This window comes from Pipistrellus kuhlii, unplaced genomic scaffold (assembly GCF_014108245.1).
Source record: "Pipistrellus kuhlii isolate mPipKuh1 unplaced genomic scaffold, mPipKuh1.p scaffold_m20_p_5, whole genome shotgun sequence".
Taxonomy (NCBI): Eukaryota; Metazoa; Chordata; class Mammalia; order Chiroptera; family Vespertilionidae; genus Pipistrellus; species Pipistrellus kuhlii.
The window spans coordinates 6,358,785-6,380,858 of NW_023425551.1; the positions used below are offsets into that span (position 1 = coordinate 6,358,785).

At 40.1% G+C, this 22,074-nt stretch overlaps 1 protein-coding gene across 3 annotated transcripts in view; it reads right to left on the reverse strand.

Annotated features, from left to right (window-relative positions):
• The window catches only part of UST (uronyl 2-sulfotransferase), a 242,739-nt gene that overhangs the window by 39,249 nt on the left and 181,416 nt on the right, over window positions 1-22,074 (reverse strand). For all 3 annotated transcript variants that reach the window (XM_045573321.1, XM_045573320.1, XM_036413823.2), the window contains 2 exons: window positions 8,929-9,026; window positions 6,886-7,043 (listed from right to left, as the gene is read on the reverse strand). In XM_045573321.1, the coding sequence (XP_045429277.1) occupies window positions 6,886-7,043; window positions 8,929-9,026 (256 nt within the window). The remainder of the gene's footprint in view (window positions 1-6,885; window positions 7,044-8,928; window positions 9,027-22,074) is intronic.

The following is a 22,074-nucleotide window of genomic DNA, read 5'->3' on the forward strand; positions in this document are numbered from 1 at the left end:
ACACACACACAAACACATCAATGTGATTAGATTCTGGCCTAGCACATGACTGCTGAAAAACAAATCTTTTTGAAGACTATTGACCAATAGCAGACTGGTCTAGAATATAGATCTATTTTTGTAAATGATAATTGAGTTCTTTAAACACTTCATTGGTGTCTGTAAATGTGTATAAAAATAGTATGAATTCCTCCCGACCAAAGGTTGTACTCTGCCAGGTTCCAGAGTGTTTTTAAGTTTTGTTGAAGCACAAAAGTAATAGGAAGTAGGAAATAAACATGGACATGAAAGTTGAAAGACAGCATCGGTTTTATCCAGCAGTTGCTTTTATAAAATCAGAGTAGATGGTATGCAGTAGTCTGCCCTTATCTGTGGTTTCCCTTTTTATGGATTCAGGGTCAACCAGAGTCTGAAAATATTAAATGGAAAACTCTAGAAAGAAACAATTCATAAGTTTCAAATTGTGCGCTGTTCTGCTTAGCATGATGGAATCTTCTCGGTCCAGCCCAGGCCATGAATGACCCCTTTGTCCAGAATGTGTATTCTGTACACACCATTCACCCGTTAGTCACTTAGTAACCATCTGGGTTAGCAGATCTACGTGTGTTCACGTCAGTCTTATTGTATTAATGGCCCCAGAGCTCAAGAATAGTGATGCTGGCAATGCAGATATGCCAAAGAGAAGCCATTATGTGCTTTCTTAGTGAAAAAGTGAGCCCAGTAAATATTCTTAGAAGGAGAGAGAAACAGAACAACATTCACATAACTTTCATTAAAGTATATTGTTATAATCATTCTATTTTTAGTTTTTGTTACTCTCCTACTGTGCCTAATTTAGAAATTAAACTTTGCCATAGGAAAGTATGTAGAGGAAAAAAAAGCATAGTATATAGAGTTCAGTACTAGCTACTGTTTCAGGCATCCACTGGCTGTCTTGAAGATATACTCTATGGATAAAGGGAAACAATATATATATTTCTTTAACCCACAGAAAGTTATTTCATTATAAAACTCTATCCCTACTCCCCTCCAATTTGGAATATTGTAATCAATTGCACTTGGAATCCTTTGATATTCAGGATCCCATTTTTAGGCCCCAAATGGAGCCTAACTGTACATCTGTGTTCAAGCCTTATGTAAACTCCAGTCTACAGATGCAACAAACTATTAAGAAACCACAGGCACTTCCTTGAGAAAATGGAGAGACATCGCCACCTGCTGTACAGTTGAATCCATTAACAGCATTCTGAGGGAAGTAATTCTGCTCATGGAATACGAACTGAAGTTTATTTAAAGAACTGAATCTTAGGATCTTACTTAAAATAAAAACTCCATGACATATTTGGACACCTATCCTACATGATATATAGCAGTCTAAAAACTTCAACACTCAGCACAAGTTAATGGTAACTGGCCCCAATCACATCTCAACATTTAATGTTGAAATCTTAACTCCCTGATATTTCTGATACGAGTCCAGGCATAAAGACAGATGATTTAAAAAACAAACAAGAAAACAGTGGCTAGATGTGGTGTGCTTTTCAAGCCCCTGAGAGTGTCACTGTAGTAATAGTTGCAGTCAACTTATCCCCCATGATTGTCTGAGAGACAAGGGATTGGCCAGAAAATAGCTGTCCCCTTCCCTTAAATCAGAAATACTGTTTCTTAATGGCATGAAATGTCATAGTCATAGCATCTCTCACTGGTGAAATAAGTCAAGCATCTCTCCTCTCTCCTCTCCTCTCCTCTCCTCTCCTTTCTCAAATGTACAAGTTAGAAAGAGATCCCGATGTCTAGTTTCTCAGTCACAGGGCCTATCTCTTCCCCTTGATGTGACTGGCAGGCCAATAATTATTGAATCCTTATCATATGTGAAGTTCTGGGTTAAGGGGTTCACATGAATTTGGTCAGGTACATCTCCCAACAACCCTGTGAAGTCGACAGTATTGTTTATGTGTATTATACAGGTGGGGAAACAGGCTTAGAGGGCTTATAGCTTGCCTCTGATTATACAGGTGCCGAGTGAAGGAAAAGCTGCAGCACCTAGACTGTCGACTTGAGAGTCTGTGCTCTAATCATTACAATATCCCGTCTTCTTGACAAAAATGCATAAGGTATATAGAGAAAGGGCTGGCTATTGTGACCAGAGATTTTGAATTGGGATCCCTGTCTTGATCACTTGTCACAGGGAGAAACCGGTTCTGAAGGAATAACTCTCCGGCCAGGACGTGTCGTCCTCTAGGTGGCGATAGTCTCCATAACTAAACCTGGAAATTAACAAGTAAGGCAATGGGAAATGTTCAAAGCTGTGTGGTGTTTTGTTCTTGTTTTGTTTTTTAGGGGGTGGGGCGAGCACCCTATAATTGTGCTAAAAACGAAAGGTAGAAAAGCAACCTTAAAACATTCTATGTGACACTCTAGTGTTTTAATAATACAAACCTTAGAGATCATCCGCCCAAAACTATACTTGCTCAGGGTCATATGGGCAGAACCCGTAGCAGAAAGAGGACTAGAAGCCTCTTCTAACTCCCAGCTCACTGCTATTTTCTTAAAGAAGAACTGTTCTTTATGATACACATGCCAAGATTTAATCACGTAGGGTTTTTTCTTAACTTACTAAGATTTTTATTTATTGTTGAGAACCTGTATTTTTCCTATGGAATACCTTATTAAAATTTCTCTTCCACATATTTGCTATTATTTTCTGTCAATGTCTTCAATTTAAATGCTGCAAAGCAAATTAATTCAGAGAGCACACTATTATACTCCTAATGGGAGGTCTGAGTATCATTCATGCTGAGTAAGAGGATAATATTTAAATTTGTACCTATCATCATTGTTTATAAAAATATTTAAGTAAAAATATTTTAAAAAGAAAACGTCCACTTTATGAATGAACTAAAGTGGTCAAAATTAGTCATTTGTTTGGAATTACACGTTTTTCTTCTGTAATAGTTGGTGGCCAGATTTTCAGAGTAGCTCACAAAAAAAAAAAAAGTCTAGTAAGTCCCTGCTATGGCTCCAATGTTGACATTTGAAATGAAAATGGGCTGAGAATGAATATTAACGTAATGCTACGAATGGAAAGTAATGGGTTAATGTTAGGTCATATAGTTTCATGTCTGGATGCTAGAGGGCAATATTGAACCATAACAGCTCAGTTATTTGCCAAGTCAAAGGTTTATACGAGGGACGTTTACATAATGACTGATTCCATCACAAATATTCACATGCTCTCTGTCTTCAATGTGTTTATTTATTTTGACCTTTAACATCACTGTGATTTTAGCTCCAAAGGAAATGATGACTAAGAAAAATATTGATAGCTTACAGTGTTTCCGTTTTTAAGATCTGAGGAGGAAAAATATACATGAACTCCTTAACACTCATGGCTCAGAAATAGGAGTTCTGCCTCTTTCACATTTTGGTGGTTGACTCAGTCTCTCAAATTCTTTGGGCTGGCTTCAGTTTCTCCTTTTTAAAGAGCCAAAAGCAAATATAACCAAGCTTAATCAATTGGAAATAAGACTGTATCGCTCTTACCCAGTCAATCTGTGTGGGCCTCGGTTCTCCCTAATTCAGACTGATGCCCAGGTGGGGTGGAGTTCACTGAACACTCACCCAAGACACTTGCAGCAATATCAGCAACTTCCCCTGGATGGCATGAAACACCCGAACGTATTCTCTTCGTTACCCTCATGCTAAAACTTGCACTTTCATTTCACCTTGAGTACTTACTCTCAAAAACTGAGATATGCCAACCAGGTCTCCACAAAATGCAACCTGACTATAAAATAACTCGAACAAAAATTTTCTAAAAATTAAGTTTCTCGAATACATACGTTAGGTAGAAAACAAATGTGCTTGTCAGCATACCTGCCTAAAGAGGGGAAGGCCGACAGGCAAGCTGCTATTTAAAGGAGAAGTTATTAGCTTCTTTAAAGGGTGGGTATTGGAACAAGTCATACGGATTGGAAAGAATTAATGAAAATCATTCTAATCCGGAGTAAGTGACAACCCAGTTGAATGACAGACATCACTTTTTTTTTTTACCAGCTCCCCGAAGAGTCATTGCTATTTATGTGTTTTCTTAGCAACGAGTCTGGTATAAATATTTTTTCATGTTGCTGGAAGGGGATTACTAAAAATCAGAGCACACCTGCATTTTTTTAAATAACAGGAAATACACCAAAGAAGAACGGTGGGGGGCGGAGAGGGGGAGTGTTTGCATCTTAGTCCAAGTCCACGGGCCGGTAATCTACAAGGATTTAAAGGCCACGAGGTTCCTCAATGTCTTACCTTCTAGTTTTCCTTCCCTTTGTTCCCTAGATTACTCAGTTATAAAATTCTTTCATAAAGGGCCAGAGCAATGATTTGAGTCTGCCAAAATCTGGTTTAAAACTACGAATGCACCAAGGCCTCACTGTGGCTCTTCTTTTAACTGATTTGACACCAACTCTCTGGGATGCAGCCACGAGAAAGCAATGCAGGCGCTTAGTCTTTGCAGAACTGACACATATTGCGAAGCTGGCCAGGGGGGCATGTTCATCTGCTGCTCTGTCCCTCAGGGACGTGGAGAGTCCTTGGGACAGAGCAACTATGGAGCTGCGTGGCCTTCAGAGCCAGCAGAGAAAAACCTCCTACGATGTCATCAGAACAGGAAACGGTGAACATTGCTGAAGAATCGCTCAGAGGTTCATTTGTTATGTACATGACAAATGGCAGCTGAAGAATGATTCTGAGGTGACATTCAAAATATTGAACAACCAGAATTCAGGAACCAAATTCAGGCCGCAGTCCTGAAGACCCTCTCATTACTTCATTGTTTGGGGAGAGGGGGGTGTAAGTGCACCTGCAGGCGGGCACAGAAGGCAGTAGAGATGTGTTCCACTATTTTAACCAGCAGTACAGCTGAACTGTGTCAACTGGGTGTGTGCTGGCCCTGGGTTCATAGAAACCTCTTATCCACTACACAGGGGACCAGATGTCTCTTATTCCCTCTCAGAGGGCACCTCAGAGAATTAATATACTGCTATTCCAAACTCAAAGGGGGGAAAAGCTTTAATTTATAGGTGGAAAGATTGTGGCTGAAGGCAAACAGACTAACAGTAATTCAATTTTCAGAAATACGTTCTCCTTTAATTAACATGCCTACAGTCATGGGACCACGGCCCACAGTTTCTGAGAAGTTGTGCATTTAAATGAAGCAAACAGTTGGGAAGTCAAGATGCTATAACCTGACAACAGCAGTTAAGTGGGCTCTTTGGGGCAAGACTTTTGTTGTGGTGTATTTGTTCTTAAGAAAAACAAAGATAAAAATGCCTTCACCTAAGTCCTCAGGCCCACACCGCCGACTTTGACCTTCGATGTGTTGAGTGTGGCAACTGGGATCGGAATTAGTGTTGGTTCTCGATCCTGGATTGATGACATGTGAAGTGGGCTCACTGATACACTGATATTCTTCCCAGATGCTGGGACAAGATTGTATTCATATCATTTGATGACTAGGTGTCTCCGGATTCAGTCAGTCTTTTATCTCATCCTGTGTTTCATACACACACACACACACACACACACACACACACACGTGCAACGTGCATGCTTTTATGCCATACAAGATCAAGCCAAAGAGGTAAAATAACAAAGAACAATATAAACCTTTTTTTCATCAAAAGAGTCTCATTTAAGGTAAGATCACACTTTGCATAAAGACCAGAGCATCTCTTGTCTTACAGAACTAAAAACTGACCACATTAGGTTTCTTAAACTCTTTAAATTGTCCATTGTTAAAAGGACAAAGGAAGACCTAGTTTCCCAAACCAACTCTTTAGGGTTTATTATGCATCTGCTTTCTCAAACCACATTTCCTGCTGAGGAGACACAGGCAGGCACACCTTGAGGTTGTCGGTCATGGCCCTGCTTCTAGGTACGTGGGAATTTATCTCTGGATGAGAGAGCTGGGAAACTGAGCTGGCATCCCCAGCCATCTTCCTCCAGCACTACACTGGGGATGGGAGGGCACCTTATAGGACAGAATCCAGGGCTCCTCCAGGCAAAGACCAGTTTACCAGGGCCTGGGTACCTGCCAAGGATGCAGATGTAATGTGAGGCCGCTGCCTGGCTGTGGAATGAGGCAGCGGGCTCTGTTTGGAGGACCTTTTGGCTGCTCCTCACTTCTCCAAGGCAGAATGCTGCCTCCCGTTTCAGATGACAGAACGAAATGATAAACAGATGAGTGAGTAAACATGCAAGGCTTAGGAGAACAGGAAGGAAACAAACAATCTCGTTTGTCTTTCCTCTCAGAATAAAATAATAATGACAGAAGTGAATGGATTTCTGAAAGTAATTGTGTTTATCGTGATACTGTGGGCATCCTGCGTAATTGCTTTGCTGCGTTCTCTTTCTTGCTTCTATCTGGAAACCCCCGCATTCGCCAGGATAAAATCATAATTGTATTTTCAATTTGCTGCTCTATCTATTCTATTTGCCGGGATTCTGTTTGCCAGAGTGCTTTTGTCAACGGGAAACAGAGCCAGAGCTTCATTGCACGATGGTCCCTTCACCGCCCCATGTTTCCATCAATGGACCGCAGACACGTATTCGTTCACCCAGCAACACGCTCACCAGCAACAAGGCTGATGGACATGGTGCAAATTTCCCGCTCCAAAGGCAGGAAACACGGAGCCATCAGCCTTGAAAACATGGCAAGTTTATGTTTGGACCCGAGGCTCAAGGTTTGGGCTTTCGTGTCTGATGGCTCTAGCCTTGCTTTGTGAGCCAGGGGGACTTACCTTTCTTAACAAAAGAGATGATGTCGCTCCTTTATTCCCAGAGTCCTTTTCAAAGTGACTAATGCTAGAAACGGTAGCACTTGCTGACACTCACCTGGGTCTTTGTAGATGCTGAGCACACCCTTAAAGTAATGAGGTAAAAATCTCTCCAGTAACAGCAGCACATCTTCCAGCTCTTCAAGGATCCCCACAAGCAGGAAGTTTTCATTCACGTTCAGTTTTGCTCTTTCCAGGGCCCACTCACCAGGCTCCCTTTAAGGACAGAACAATCGTTTTTGAATCAGACATTCATTTCTGAGATGCAGCAACAACACGCTGAGAGGGTATCTCTTTACCCGCCCTCCCTTGCATAAGCCCACATCCCATTCCTTCAAGGACCAGCCCTGATGTAGGCACCTCCAGCAGCATGCCCTGCTCCTTGCTGCTGGCATGCTTGCCCTTGCCCCCAACTTGTTCTCACTGCTATCCCTCTCACCAGCGGCTAACACCTAGCTCAGGGGCTCGAACTTTGTTGGAAGAAGGCTACTGGCACAGGGAGTTAGGTCCTAGCCCTTAGACACATTGACCAAGGGGTGATTAGAATGGCTTTTTGATATGAGGACCAAACAGGACCAATGAAATAAGGATAGAAGTTTTGAAATGTGAAACTCATTGACATAATATTTCTGTAGGATTCAGAATAGGGGTCGGGCCATGTCTGCTAATCATCTTATTTTTTAAAAAGAGTTTAAGACTTTTTTTTAATTATAGAAGGAAAACCCCCTAATCACATTCATAGAGCACATTTCCAAGTGGACAGCAGGTATGTGAGTGAGGAAAAAGGGGAATCATGGGAATTGGGCGCCAGGCCTGACTGCCATTCCTACTTGGGGGAGTTGGAGTATGCCAAATCCTCTTTGGAAAAACTGTAATAATAACCCTTACCTAGCTCAAATAATTGTTGTCAAGGTGGAACAAAGTGACATTTTGAAAGAGTTTTGAAAACCATCCTGTCTGAACCCAAGGTAAGAAATCACGAGTACTCTCTCCAGGATTAGGCACTAGGTGGTTAAAAAGATACTTGCGGGAGTTAGAGTCCTGTTTCCTGGAATAAACATCTTCACCATGACGGAAAGTGAGCCACCTGGCCCCAAACTGTCCCAGCACCTGAAGAACTGACCTAGAACCAGGTGGCCTTTATTACAGGGGTGAGGGTGGCGGGGAGGCATCCTGAACTCAGGATGTTTAGGATGAAGCAGAACACTGACACTTCTAGCCCAGGAATCCTGACCAGAAACACTCTTGTGTTATGGTCGACTCAACACCACAGCAATACACAGAACAATGAAGTCGTGGTCACGTGGCAGCAACACGTACAGTGAGTGAGCTGTGGCTTGAAACCAGCTTTCTGGCCCTGATCTCCTCAGGAACACAGAGACCTCCTAATTAATGTCTCTCTGGGGAAAAATGTTGCTCCTGGCAACAGGGCTTATTTTTCATCAAGCAAAGATGGTATTCATTGTTACTACTATTTCTTCTCCTGGCTGCACGTATGTCCAGCACGATGAATTATAGCAACTGTAACTAGAACAGAATCACCTAGGAGATGGTTACACAGAGGCTGTGATGAGATAAGGGTTCCTAATGAGTGCCCCAGGAATGCTGATGCAGGACGTGGGTCCTTAGATCTACAGAGGGCAATCCCTAGAAAGCACTTTGCTCTCTTTCTACTAAGTATGTCTTATGAGAGAGATACTATCACATTCTGGGTGTGAGCGTCCAGTGTTTCAGACCCAATTAGACATCAGGCCAAGAGAGCTATGGATGGGGTACAGTCACCATGGAGGGGCAGGCTGGTGCTCACGGCTGGTCCTTACTATCTCGTGGCTCTATAGCAACAGCTGCCTAACACAATGTTAACTATAAAAAAATAATAAAAAAATAAAAAAGATTTTGGTTGGCATTCCAGTACGGTTGTCCCAAGACCTCTGTCAGAACTTGTTATCATTATTATTATTTTTTTTTGCACGAGCTTCAGAGTCTCAAATGAGGTCTTCAAAGATTAACAGTCCTTATTAATTGAATTCGAGGAGGTTGAGAGACGAGAGATGGTGCCCCTGTTTCTCCCCAGGAGCATGCCATGAGCTCTGGTCTTTACCTGCATCTGGGATGCTGTCCACAGAAGTACGGGATGATGTAAAACAGCCGGGGGTTGGAACACTCGGGATAGTTTTCGAGAATGCACTCATTGATATCCTAGAAGAGAAAACACCGCCATGAGATTCCGTAGCTCGGCAAGTGCCTTGTCAAACGCCACATGGTGCAAGGAAAACTTATGCTTAATTACTGGAGCACGGCTAAGATGTCGAGAACCTGTAGATTTCATGAGCACACTTTCTTTCCCCTCCCACAGTCCTGTCCCACTGGTCAGGTGCACGTCTGGTCAGGTGGTTCTGGTGAGGAAATGGCACTCTCTGCATTGCCCAGAGGCCCGAAGTCTTAGCTCTGTCACAAGCATCCTCTGGCTAAGGTGAGGGTGGGAAGGGCTGAGAAGCTGCAGGGGCCTAAGAAGACCAGTTCCCTATTGGGATCCACAGATAACCTCACAAGGTCAATTTATGGGAAGACACAAATTCCTAGTTTAAGAAGCCCCGTTAACAATTCTTTTCTTAGAACAAGGCACATCCCAGGGGATTTGAGAGCTTTCCAATTGAGCCCATTAGGCTGATGAATGGTGCTGCCACAACTATTCCGTGCCACAGGAGGACATAAATAAAAGATGACTCAGGTGTAAGATCAAGTGGAAGCTGTAAAGACCCACACATTTGTCTGCCTCCAGCTCAGCCACTCAAGGATGAGGGGTTGCAGGAAAGTGCTCCTGGCCACTCACACAGGAACCCAGACCGTCAGCGAGTGACCTTCCAGAGTCCTGGGAAGTTGAATGGGACAAGTGTCTACACAGCTGCTCTTACAGCGTTCTGTTCTGACAAGCACCATCCAATCTCCCTCCCCCCTTCAGTTTCCCCTGGTGTTAATGGTTTTATCTTTGGCATAAGGCTTTGCTATGCTGTGTTGTTTTACAATCACCTTTTTATACTTAAGTTCTCTTAGTATTTATGTAGAGGGAATGTTCTATATATGCAGCCGATTCTGACTGAAGGGCCCAGGAAATCTGGTCTCACTAACTGGATCCTACAAATTAAAGAGCATCTTATGGAAAAAAATATATGAGAAAACATTTTTCCTTTCCTCCTTCCTAGGGTCCAGATTGTCGAGAGTTCTACTCTTCTATCTTACCCTTTAAGAAGAAAAGGGGCTACTTTGGTTAAAAGGGGAAGAGAAGGTTTCTCATGTGTTCAATAGTGCCAAATGCTATGTAATATATATATTCTAAATGTCAAAAAAAATCTTTATAAATACATGGCATCTTGTATTAAGAAGAAATGTAATTTATTGTAATTTTTGGTCTCTAGTGTCAATTCCTCAGTTACTGTGGTTTTCATTATTTGTTGTGAATGAATAAAGCTCTATGGGCTGCTAAAAAGCTGCGGTATCATATCTAGCATGGCTTAGGAAGGCACACTGCTTCCCTCTTCCCTCCCCTACATCCCCCCATCCCCTCCCAGTGCTAGGCAGGTTTCCCGAACTTAGCTCTCCGGCCTTTCTGAAGCCACACCTGCCGGGCCAATGCTGTTCCAGGCTTTGGGGTGGGAAGGGCTGCCAAGTATGCAGAATTTGGCCAGATTGTGTGGTTATTTTATTGGGTGGATAAATGTCTGCAGATTCTAGTGTAAAAACACTGAGCCCAGCCCAGTTCTGTAAAAACATCAGCAAAGGTAAAAGTGGAATACATTATCAGTCTCTAGGTCTCATAATTATAGTTTTTTTGGCTAATCATCATTTTCCTTCCTTCTACATATGATGTCTGGAACATTAGCACAAAGAATGTCTGTCTGTAAGCAGAGGTTAACTCCAGTGGAAGTTACTTAAGAAACCATGGGATACACTAAATTTTATACAAGTGGGACATTTTATGAGAGTCTATCTTGACAAAAAGTTTTGTGTGTATGTTTTATACAATCATCAATTATGAGGACCTTGTTCAGTGATTAGTTGAAGGAATAGTGAGGAAAAAGAGGTCAAGTAGGACCATTTCTTTAATGCGATTGGTTAGAAATAAAATACAAGATAGAACTTTTACCTGGGATTCTAATTTTACATTTCTGACTAGAAGTTTCTTGCATAGTTTACCTCTGTGATGCCACAATGTGATCTAATGCAATTTCATTTCAGAGATTCTTAATTTGGGTAGCTCAAAATAGATTGCTCATTATATTCAAACAATTCAAGCTGAAGTCTTCCACAAACGAATGCTAAGATTCTTTAATTATTTTATGAATTGAAGCATCTACTGTATACAAGGTCTCATGGTAAGCACTAGGCCCCACGTAGCTGACAAATGATTGCATCTCTCTTCCTTTATTTGTAGTTTATAATATGCAATCTTACTAACATTTCTATAAAATATTATCTTGGTAGCTAGTTCCCTTTATTTGTATGTGGTTGCTGTTTTTATTAATGTTTTTGCCTTACACTAAAATGTGAAAGTAAGCATGAATCTCCTACTCAAAATGAGCCTACAGGCCAAACATTGTAAGCACATAAAAAAGAAAAACTAATACCACAAAAGATAGGCAGCAAAATTTGCTGTTGAAACATTAACTCATTCCAGGTGGCTTTAAGAAACCACCTGACAATGACTTTAAAAAAAAGAATTAATTAGAAATCTTAAAAATGAAAAATATGGTGATCAAAATAAAAATTTCAGAAATAAATAGATTTAAAGAGAAAATTTGTGAATTAGAAAGTAGTCAGGAAGAACTGACCAATAATGTAATTTAGAGAGATTAGAGAGATGATAGGTAGATACCGTGTTTCCTCGAAAATAAGACATCCTCCGAAAATAAGACCTACTTACAGGTTTCCTTCTGAGTGAAATATAAGGCATCCCCCTGAAAATAAAGTCCCCCATCCCCAGGCTAAACATGAGAGATTTAGTCCTCTTATTCTGAAAGAAATGGAGTCACAAGAAATTCACCAGGAAATTCAGGAATTGGATTGTTATGACGATGTTCCAGAAGATGATGACATGATTGTCATTGAATAAATTAGTAAATTCTTGATACTGTAGGATTCACAGTTTGTCTGGTTTGTGTTGACAACTACCATACTACCGTACTGTATACAGGTAATAAATTTCCTTTATTTTCATTTAACAATAAATGTGTACCGTATTCTTCTTCATGGAAAAATAAGACATCCCCTGAAAATAAGACCTAGCGCAACTTTGGGAGCAAAAATTAATATAAGACACTGTCTTATTTTCAGGGAAACAGGGTAGTTAGAGCAGTAAAGGGATATGGAAAAAGAGATTGTAAAGTTCCAACAATCAGCACAAGTTCCAGAAAAAGAGAATGGTGAACTGGTAAGGAGAAAATATTTAAGCAAATATTCTAAAAACAGATATGATTCTTTAGGCAGAAAGTGTGCAATGAGTCCTGAACACAATTACTAAAATCAAATTTATACCCAAGCACTTTCAAGTGAAACTGCAGGCTACCAAAGGAAAAGAAGAGAAAGAGATGACCAATGAAGGAACCATACTAGTAATTAGGCTGACAGCTGATTTCTTTCCCCTTCCCCCCTCCTTCATTCCCTCCTTCCCTCCCTCTTCCTTCCCCTCCCTCCCTTCCTCCTTCTGTTCTTCCCTAGTGGTTTTGTGGTTACTGCCATCTGGACTCCTGGCACTAAGTCCAGAACTAGGTCTTATTTGTAGTTCTTATCCTATGGCAACAATGAGACTATTACAGATCTGGTTACCAAGCAGCAAGAATTTCATTCACTTCCTACTTGAGGCTGTGGCTTTCCAGACTCTCTAGGTCAACGGACTCTGATAAAGCCCTATTTTCCACTGCAGGGTCAGAAATCGTTTTGTTCAGCGTCCCTTGCTTGGTCCTTAAAGCACGGAGCCTGGTTCCGGCCTCCACATTGACAGGGAGCACTTTTAGTTCCTTTGCCTTGCAGGAGCCTAGCTGCCAATGCCCAATTCTGAGCCAGAACCTAGCCAGAACCCAGCCAAAACCCAGCCCGAACCCAGCTGGCCTGCAACATTCCCACTGCCTATCCCCCTGGTACTGTTCCAGGTATGGGGATGCTCTTCTTATTTTTTGACCTGGTAAATCCTGTGTATTTCCTGTTTTAATATTTTATCTATCATTGCCATGTGAAATCACTACGCCATGTTAACATGGTCCTGTGTGGGCTCTTGATGCTTTTCTCCTACAGGGAGGCTTATCAAAAGAAATACTGAGGGCAGAGGTGTGGGTAACGGGTATTGGGAATGCGCCTTGCAAAGCTGAAGGTAAGAAGCTCAGAATAATGCCAAGTCTGTGCAAAGTAAGGTCACATGCTTGTTAAAATTGATCATTTTTGCTTCACGAGTATGTCAGAGAGCATAAGGCCAATGCACAGTGTAAGCCAGGCATCAAAAGTGTGACTCCTAAGAATTCTCACAAACCTTGCAAGACATTAATATATTGTAGTAGTAACTTTATTATATTGATGCTGTTTTGAATCTGTTAATCGCTTCAAGTATGTTGCCAAATGTTTCAGTATTTGAAGTACTCCATGAATATAAAAATGGCATAATCTTTGCTTTGCATATTCTTCATGTATATTACATAGACTCTCAACTTCTGCAAGAAAAGCCTCATGCCTCCTCTCTGTTTTATGGTACCCACCCAGGTCAGGCAGGTGCTTTCTGATAGCTCATAAAAGTAGCCTTTGAAGATGATGAAATTTTAATTTGAGCTGCGCCTTGCCAATGTCTAGCACATCACCATGGGAATCTGATAAAAGCTTCCAGAAGACGGTACCATTTTGCAATACACAACGTTATAAAAAATTCACCAGCAGAGCAAAATCAGAGCTGCAAGCACTGATAAATTTTATACAAAAAGCTCTTAAATGATACTGTAGATAGAAATATATCACTATGGATACTTAATTTTAGCAGACATCTGCAGAACTGAAATGTCATTAAGCGACCTATAAACTACTGTCTGCTAGCAAAGGTGCATTCCAGATGTGGGCTCCACTTAGAAGATAAATGACTTTGGGATTTGGGGATTCTAGTCTCCAAGGCCCAGGGAAAAACCATGTGGCTGGACCTCTGCCACGAGCAGCTCTGCTGTGAGCCCAGAAAGCGCCGTCTTGGTTGACCAGGCACAGAGTAGCCGCCTGAGGCCAGGCCTCTCCCGCCCGGAGCATTCAGTCCGATGCATAGACAGCAGCAGCCTTTGCAGGAAGGGGGGGGGGGGGGGGGAGAGGGGGAGGCCTATGTTGACCTTATTTATTTATTTATTTATTTTTTAAAATATATATTTTATTGATTTTTTACAGAGAGGAAAGGAGAGGGATAGAGAGTTAGAAACATCGATGAGAGAGACTTATCAATCAGCTGCCTCTTGCATACCCCCTACTGGGGATGTGCCCGCAACCCAGGTACATGCCCTTGACCGGAATCAAACCCGGGACCTTTCAGTTGACGCTCTATCCACTGAGCCAAACCGGTTTCAGCTGTTGACCATATTTAGAAGCATACAGCCCATGGGATGATTGTCCTTATAATATAACTAAGAATGAGATGCTGATTGTACCCTTAGGTCAGGTTTATGGAGAGCCCCCCACTGCCCTTCCTACCTATTCACCCAGGAAACGGACCATTCTATGGGCTTTCTGTGGATGTGGCGAAGTGGTATCACTTGAATGAGTTGCCAGTGGATCCTATGGGGTCTACAGTTTACCATTCTAAATTTTAATGTAACCATGGAGATGCATTTTGACTTCTGACTGCTCTCTATGTGACACCAGAAGGAAAAGATGATGGTATACGTTAGAACAGAGATCAGAAGGACCAGTGGAGATTTTACTTAAAAGTTGAGTCATGAAGTAGAAAGAAATGAATCATAGCCTCTGCGCTGTTCATTTCCCCAGCTAAAGGAATCCCAGGAGGTAGGCTGGATCTCAACACCGTCTAGGGTTTCCCGGAGGCGGGACTGAGCCAAAACACCAGGCTCAAACAGATCTTCTCAACCAGCACGAACCTTTGTGAGCGTAAGAATGGCAAGAATTCCTGGGAAACCAAGTATTTCCTTTAAGGGTATTATACCATAAAAATTATTTATGACCCCTTTGGGCCACACAAGCTTCTAAAAACCACAGAAACTGCTTAGTCTCAAAGAATTTTGATGATTTTGCCTTCGCAGTTGAAGAGGTTCAGAGTTCCTTTCCTTTCTTTCAAGTCCAACAGTCTAATTGTTTTGGCTTAAAAGGCCAAAGTAAACCACAAAAGTCACACTTGCAGCTTCTGGTTATCCAGGGTATAAACAGCATGTTTGTGGATTTGTTTAGGCTCACCGCCTCTTCTCTCCGCGGCTTCATATTCCCAACTCTGAAGGTCATAAGGGATTCACAATAGATTTAATAAAGAGAAGTTGAAACTACATAGTCAGAATAATTATTTTAGGTTCACTGGGAATTTCAGTTTCTTAAAGTGACTAACAATTGTCTTGGTGATGGAGATTTATTGGCTATTTGAAATTTTCCATAATGTATAGTAAAAAGCAAGCCAAAATATTTAAGAAACTATGAGTCTAGTTGTGTTCCCAGCCACATGCCTCAATTTTTTTCTGCCTTTCATTTTACCTCGGCCTTTTTTTTTTTTTTTTTTTTTTTTTTTTTTTTTTTTTTTTTTTTTTTTTTTTAAATTTTATTGATTTTTATACAGAGAGAAAGGGAGAGAGAGAGAGAGTTAGAAACATCGATGAGAGAGAGCCATCGATCAGCTGTCTCTTGCACACCCCCTACTGGGGATATGCCCGCAACCAAGGTACATGCCCTTGACCGGAATCGAACCCGGGACCCTTCAGTCCCCAAGCCGACGCTCTATCCATTGAGCCAAACCGGTCCCAGCTTACCTCGGCCTTTTTTTTAATGTAGTTCATTTGTTCATTCATTCATTCATTCATTCACTCAAATTAGATCCTTCATTGCTTTAAGGCTTCTTAGATTCTTTCTGTTCTAGAATGAAATACGACATAAAACGCAAGGAGGGGGGAAGGGACCATACAAAATCAAGCCCTTTATTATGCTGGTTATTGAGATCTCTCTCAGAGCTTCCTGATAGGATATTCTCTCATATTTTCACTATGTACATCTGTGTTTAAGGGTACAGCCAACATAAAACCAAATTCTTATCCTTTAAGGATTGTATTATGGTAGTTTTTCTTTTATTGTCTTTTCCTTTCTCTTATTCATGTTCTCTCCCTTTTTTAAATTTATCATTTGCCCATGGATCAGACAAGTCTCTATAAATAATAAAAAAATTCAAATCACTATAAAACTTTCCACATATCTAAGTAAAGTATATATTGAAATAAGAAACTATTAAAACAGTTTCCCAGATCATCTTTCTTTTGAATCTATAAAACTGAGAATGAAAGGCAAAGAAAAACAAATATTTTATAAACTTAATTTAAAATAGATTAGCAAGAGAGAGAGCAACCAAAGGACATATATGCATGCATATTAGCGTAACCAATGGACACAGACATTTGGGGCGGTGGGAGCTTGCCCGGGCTGCGAAGGGATGGGGGAGGGGATCAATTGGGGAAAAAGGGAGATGTGTAAAAATTTAGACATTAAAAAAAAAAGAAAGAAAGAAATGAAAGGAAAAAAATAAGAATAAAATAGATGAGAGTCACACCAGTAATGAAGAGATCAATTCCAAAAACTGAGTGTATAAATCTGTTTATCATTTAGACACATATGTGAAAGAATCTGGTGAAAAATGAATCAAATATATTTGGAAGGGTGGCTATTTCTCTCTGTCTCTGTCTCTCTCTCACCATGAACAATTTATTAAGCTCCATCAATTACACTAAGTTAGGAGAGTAGGACCAATTTTTTGTAATGATCAGTATAAACACTGTCAACACCCAAGGGGTAACAATCAATAAATGTAACAAGATCTGGAGTAGTCCTTCAACCTTGTCCTTACTGGGCTCCCAATGCATGCTGGGCACTGTGTTATACAGTCCTTGACCTGTTCCCCAGGAGTTCATGTTCAAGAGCAGAGGTAGCCAGCACCACTACCCACAGAGCCTGTCAGGGAACCTGAGTGCCTGAATGGGGCCCTGTGCTGCACGCACTGAGTGGAAAAGCCTGGAGCAAACTGGAAAGCACATTTCCTGTCTCTGGGCCGGTGCTACTCAGCTGAAACCAATCATTGCCATGTGGAATGTGTGCCAGGGTTGCCCCATTTTCAAGAGAAGCTGGAAATTTGGATTTTTGTGTGAAATCTCTGAATTTGTAAATGTTCGTACCAAAACAAAACAAAAATTGTGAGTGAGACATCTGAGATTTTACTGCCTATATCTTCTAGAATTTTTATGGTTTCACGACTTACATTCAAGTCTTTTATCCATTTTGAGTTTATTCTTATGTATGGTGTAAGTTGGTGGCCTCGTTTCATTTTTTTGCATGTACCTGTCCAATTTTCCTAGCACCTCTTATTGAATAGACTGTCTTTACTCTATGTTCTTGCCTCCTTTGACAACTATTAATTGACCATAGAGGTGTGGGTTGATTTCTAGGCTCTGTTCTGTTCCATTGATCTATATGCCTGTTTTTATGCCAACACCAGTGATATATCTGATAAGGGGTTAATTTCCAAAATATACAAAGAACTTATACAACTCAACACCAGGAAGACAAATAATCCAATTTAAAAAAATGGGCAAAAGGCCTGAATAAACACTTTTCCAAAGAGTACATACAGATGCCAATAGACATTATGAAGATACTCAATGTCACTAATGATCAGAGAAATACAAATTAACCAACAAACAAGTTCTGGCGAGGATGTAGAGAAAAGGGAATCCTAGTGAACTACTGGTGGGAATGCAAATTGGTGTAACCACTGTGGAAAACAGTATGGAGTTTCCTAGTTTCCTCCAAAAATTAAAAATGGAATTGCCTTTTGACCCAGCAATCTCACTTCTGGGAATATATCCTAAGAATCCCGAAACACCAATCAGAAAGAATATATGTACCCCTATGTTCATTGCAGTATTTTTTAAAGTGCCCATCAGTAGATGAGTAGATAAAAAAGCTGTGGTACATTTACACCATGGAGCTACCTTCTGTGACAGCATGGATAGACCTAGAAATTATTATGTTAAGTGAAATAAGCCAGTCAGAGAAAGACAAATACCATATGATCTCACTTATATGTAGAATCTAATGAACAAATAAACTGATGAAAAACATAGAACCGGTGACATGGATATATGATACAGCCTGACAGATATCAGAGAGGAGGACGGTGAGGGGGACAGGATAAAGAAAGTGAAGAGAATAGCCAAAGAACATATTTGCTTAGCCCATGGACACAGACAACAATGTGATGAGGGCCAAAAGGAGGGGAGGGTGGGACTTGGGTGGAGTTGGGCAAAGGTAGTTGGACAATGGGGGACATCTGTAATAACATTAACAATAAAAATAAAATATAATTTAAAAATTGTGAAACATAACATGTCTGCAGGTCAAATGTGACCCACAGTTTTTCAGTCCATGCTCCACTGTCTTTACACACAGCCATTTCAAATTTGGGTAGCCCCTGAAGAAATACATTATTTGCTGTCCTATGTGTCTAAAAAGAATAATGTTGTTAGATAAAGAACAAGTGGGATTTATAATGAGCCTGGACCATATAAGAGTTAACTGTGGGACAGAGAAGAAAACACTGGAACTGACATCAGATGACGTGGGTTTGAGTCTTGGTCTCTTATTAACCTGTTGAATTGTGATGAGCAAGATACTTCACCATTTTGAGCATTAATTTCCTTACCTATAAAATAAGGATAGTAATACTCCTTTCACAGAATGGCTGTGGTAACTAAGGAAAATATATTTAAAAAAGCTTCATAAACTACCAAGAAAACTGCCGGAGTGATTAGGTGGTTTGGATTTTGAGCTTGTTGATTAAAGGCTCTGAAGGATTCAGCCCCATTGGATATAATGGTCACGGCAATGCAAGGGCTTGATGGTTCAGGAAAACATCCTGCTGGCAGGAATAGGAAGGAGAGCTGTGGCTCAGAGGGAGCATGGTTTCCTCCAGGAGAAAACTTACGAGGCCCATAAAGCCCACAATGAAAACCTTAACTAACGAAGCGGTGAATATCCATCTGACAAATTACTTGTGGCAAATTTCAAATCCCAGGTTGGCTTCCTACTTTGGGATATTTTCAAATCACCACTTACTTCTCCACCCGTAAGTCAAAGGATAAGAATTCACTTCAATATTAGCCCAAGAAAAAACACAATCAGGGAAGATCACGATGCTGGCGTACTTTTTATTAATTCCAAGACTAAATTAGATGATTTGGGGGTTACTGGCGTTTTTCCATTCTCAGCACCAATATTCTCTTCTAGGATTAAAAAAGTTGTTTTTCAATGGTTCACAAACCTTTCACCAGAAGAATGGAAACTCTCACTATGGGGTTGTTATTGGTTTCACTCTTCTTGTTTTTTAAAGAAGCCATACTTTATTTATATATATTGTGTGTATATATATATATATATATATATATATATATATATTATTTCAGAGAGGGAGAGAGAGATAGAAACATCAATGATGAGAGAAAATCATTGATAGGTTGCTTCATGAACATCTCTACTAGAGATCGAGCCTATAACCTGGGCATGTGCCCTGACCAGGAATTGAATGAACCATGACCTGGTCCATGAACTGATGCTCAACCACTGAGCTACACCAGCCAGGCAGATATGTTTTATTTTTTTTCTTGAGCAGGAACCACATGTCTCTACTATAAAATGAATTTCCTGACCTGACTTTAGTGTTAGGCTCTTTTGGGCCATCAAAAAAGAAAAAGAAAATGTCAACATAAGATTATTTTTGATTGATATTTTTAAAATCCTCCCTTAAAACTTGGGTAAAACTTCTATTTCAAAGAATTGGACAGCAAACTACAACCACCAACAAAATTTTTATGTAAATATAGTCCCTAGGTAGTTCAAGTGCCTAAAAGAATTCCTGAGCTTGCCACTTAAACTAGCACAGTGGTTCTGGAAGTGTGGTTCACAGATCCCTGTGGGACTCTGAGACCCTTCCTGGGGTCACGGGATTGAAACTATTTCCTTAAGAATAATATTAAGGATTATTACCTTTTAATGGTGTTAACTATTGTGCTGATGGTACAAAACTGGTGGTAAAATGACTCTCATTAATGTGATTCAAGATAATGGACCAAACCAAACTAGGCCCTGTATTCTTCACCGCCACATTTGCAATAAAAAAACATTTCACTTAAGAATGTCCTTGAGAGAGTAGCAAAAATTATTGATTGTACTGTCTCAACTCTTGAATACATATCTTTTAAAACTCTATAAATAGACACGAGAAGTTTGCAGAAAGCCTTTCTGATCTCTTGGCAGTTTGGTGTGAAGAGCCACTTCTCAGAGAAAAATCAATGTGCTTAAGTATATAAAATAAAATATTTAGGATTAAAAAGGAAAACAACTACATTGCATTATTTATCAAAATACTAAAATCTTGTGGTGATATATGTGCTTGTGTAATGTATTAAATAAGATTTCTCAATGGGTCTCAATGGGTCTAATATCTACCAAGTATTATGTTAGTGTGAATGTTTATTTTGAGATATCTCCAGTAACAGTCATTGACATAAAATTTTTTGGTGACATTTTAGGTATTGTCAATATTGCTGTTATTTGTCGCTACATTCAAAACTAAAGGAAATGATAAGCTGGTAAAAATAATGATGTGCTTCTCCCCCGTTCTCACTGAAGTTTATATACTCTCCTGGAACTTATCCATTGACCATTATCACCACCTGACATACTATACGTTATTTGTCTGTTTGTTTACTACCTGCCTCACTTAGCTGGAATACCAGCTCCAAGAAAGGTGGGACTTGGTCTTGGTCACTGCTGTTCCAAGGCTTTGAAGAGTGCCTGGCCCAGAGTAGAGGCCCAGCCAGTGTTTCTCAAGTGAAGCAGGAAGTACCATCAGTTTCCAGGTCCCACTGAGCCTACTTGGCACCTCTTTCTTTCCACTTCTAGGTCAGACTCCTCATAGATCAATGCTGTGGGTTTCCATCTTTTATAAATAGTGTAATGTGCAGTTAGTCTCATTATTTAATCCAAATTGTTTTAGAAAGAAACTGTTGTTTTAAAAGAACCCCTCAATCAATTGATAGCCTTTCAGCACTGATCCCTGAGGGTCTGGGCATGGCCAGGATCTACTATTATTCCCTATTGGCTTCCACACGAAAAGACTGAAACCGGAGCCAGAATTTCCTGCAAAATCTTTAAAGTGGAGCTTCTGTGAATCTGAAAGTCTGGCTAGCTGGGATTATAATTTTATCCATGAAAACACCCCGGTGTCAGGTGAAAGAGGCTAAATAGCTAAATTGAAACCTACCATCCACTTAAACCATCAATGAATGCTTTCTTTGGTTTCTCAATTTTTATACATTGATTTGCTTAACTATTCAAATTCAAAAGCAAGAAAGACTTCACAGGCAACAAACTTAGTCTTTTCTTCACAAATATTTTTATTGCAAAATCAGCTCATGTTTATTAGAGTATGTATAGTTAAGCAAAAAGGGAAAAATTAAAAGCAGACACAAATCTGCCACACAGATATAAATATTTAAAAATAAGACATACAGAATATATAATAGAAATATGTAATCATGTGATATAGAAAATATAGTAAAAGAAGAAAAATAATTTTGAGTGTAGCCCTTTCCAGTATTTTTAAATATGAAGGCCTATTTTTCTTACTGTGGTTGTCTGGTTGTAATGCCAAGCTTCAAATAAAATATTAAGAAGAACAAAGGAAGCAAGTCTTTGAACTTTCTTACCCTAAAATACTTATTTTTAAAATATATTGAAATATGAGATTTCTCCTAAAAGAGGCCAATATTTCTATAATTGGATTTTCATTGACTTAGATGCTCTTCCATGTAAATTAATATAAATGGGGAGCAATGGATTAATAAAGTCAAACTCATCTGATTACCCAGTAGCTCAGGAAAGTTTGTCGTTTGCCATATGAACTGGCACCTGCTTATTCACTCTTGTATTGGAGGAAGAGACATGAAAGTCAGCTAGCCCCTCCACCCCTCAAATG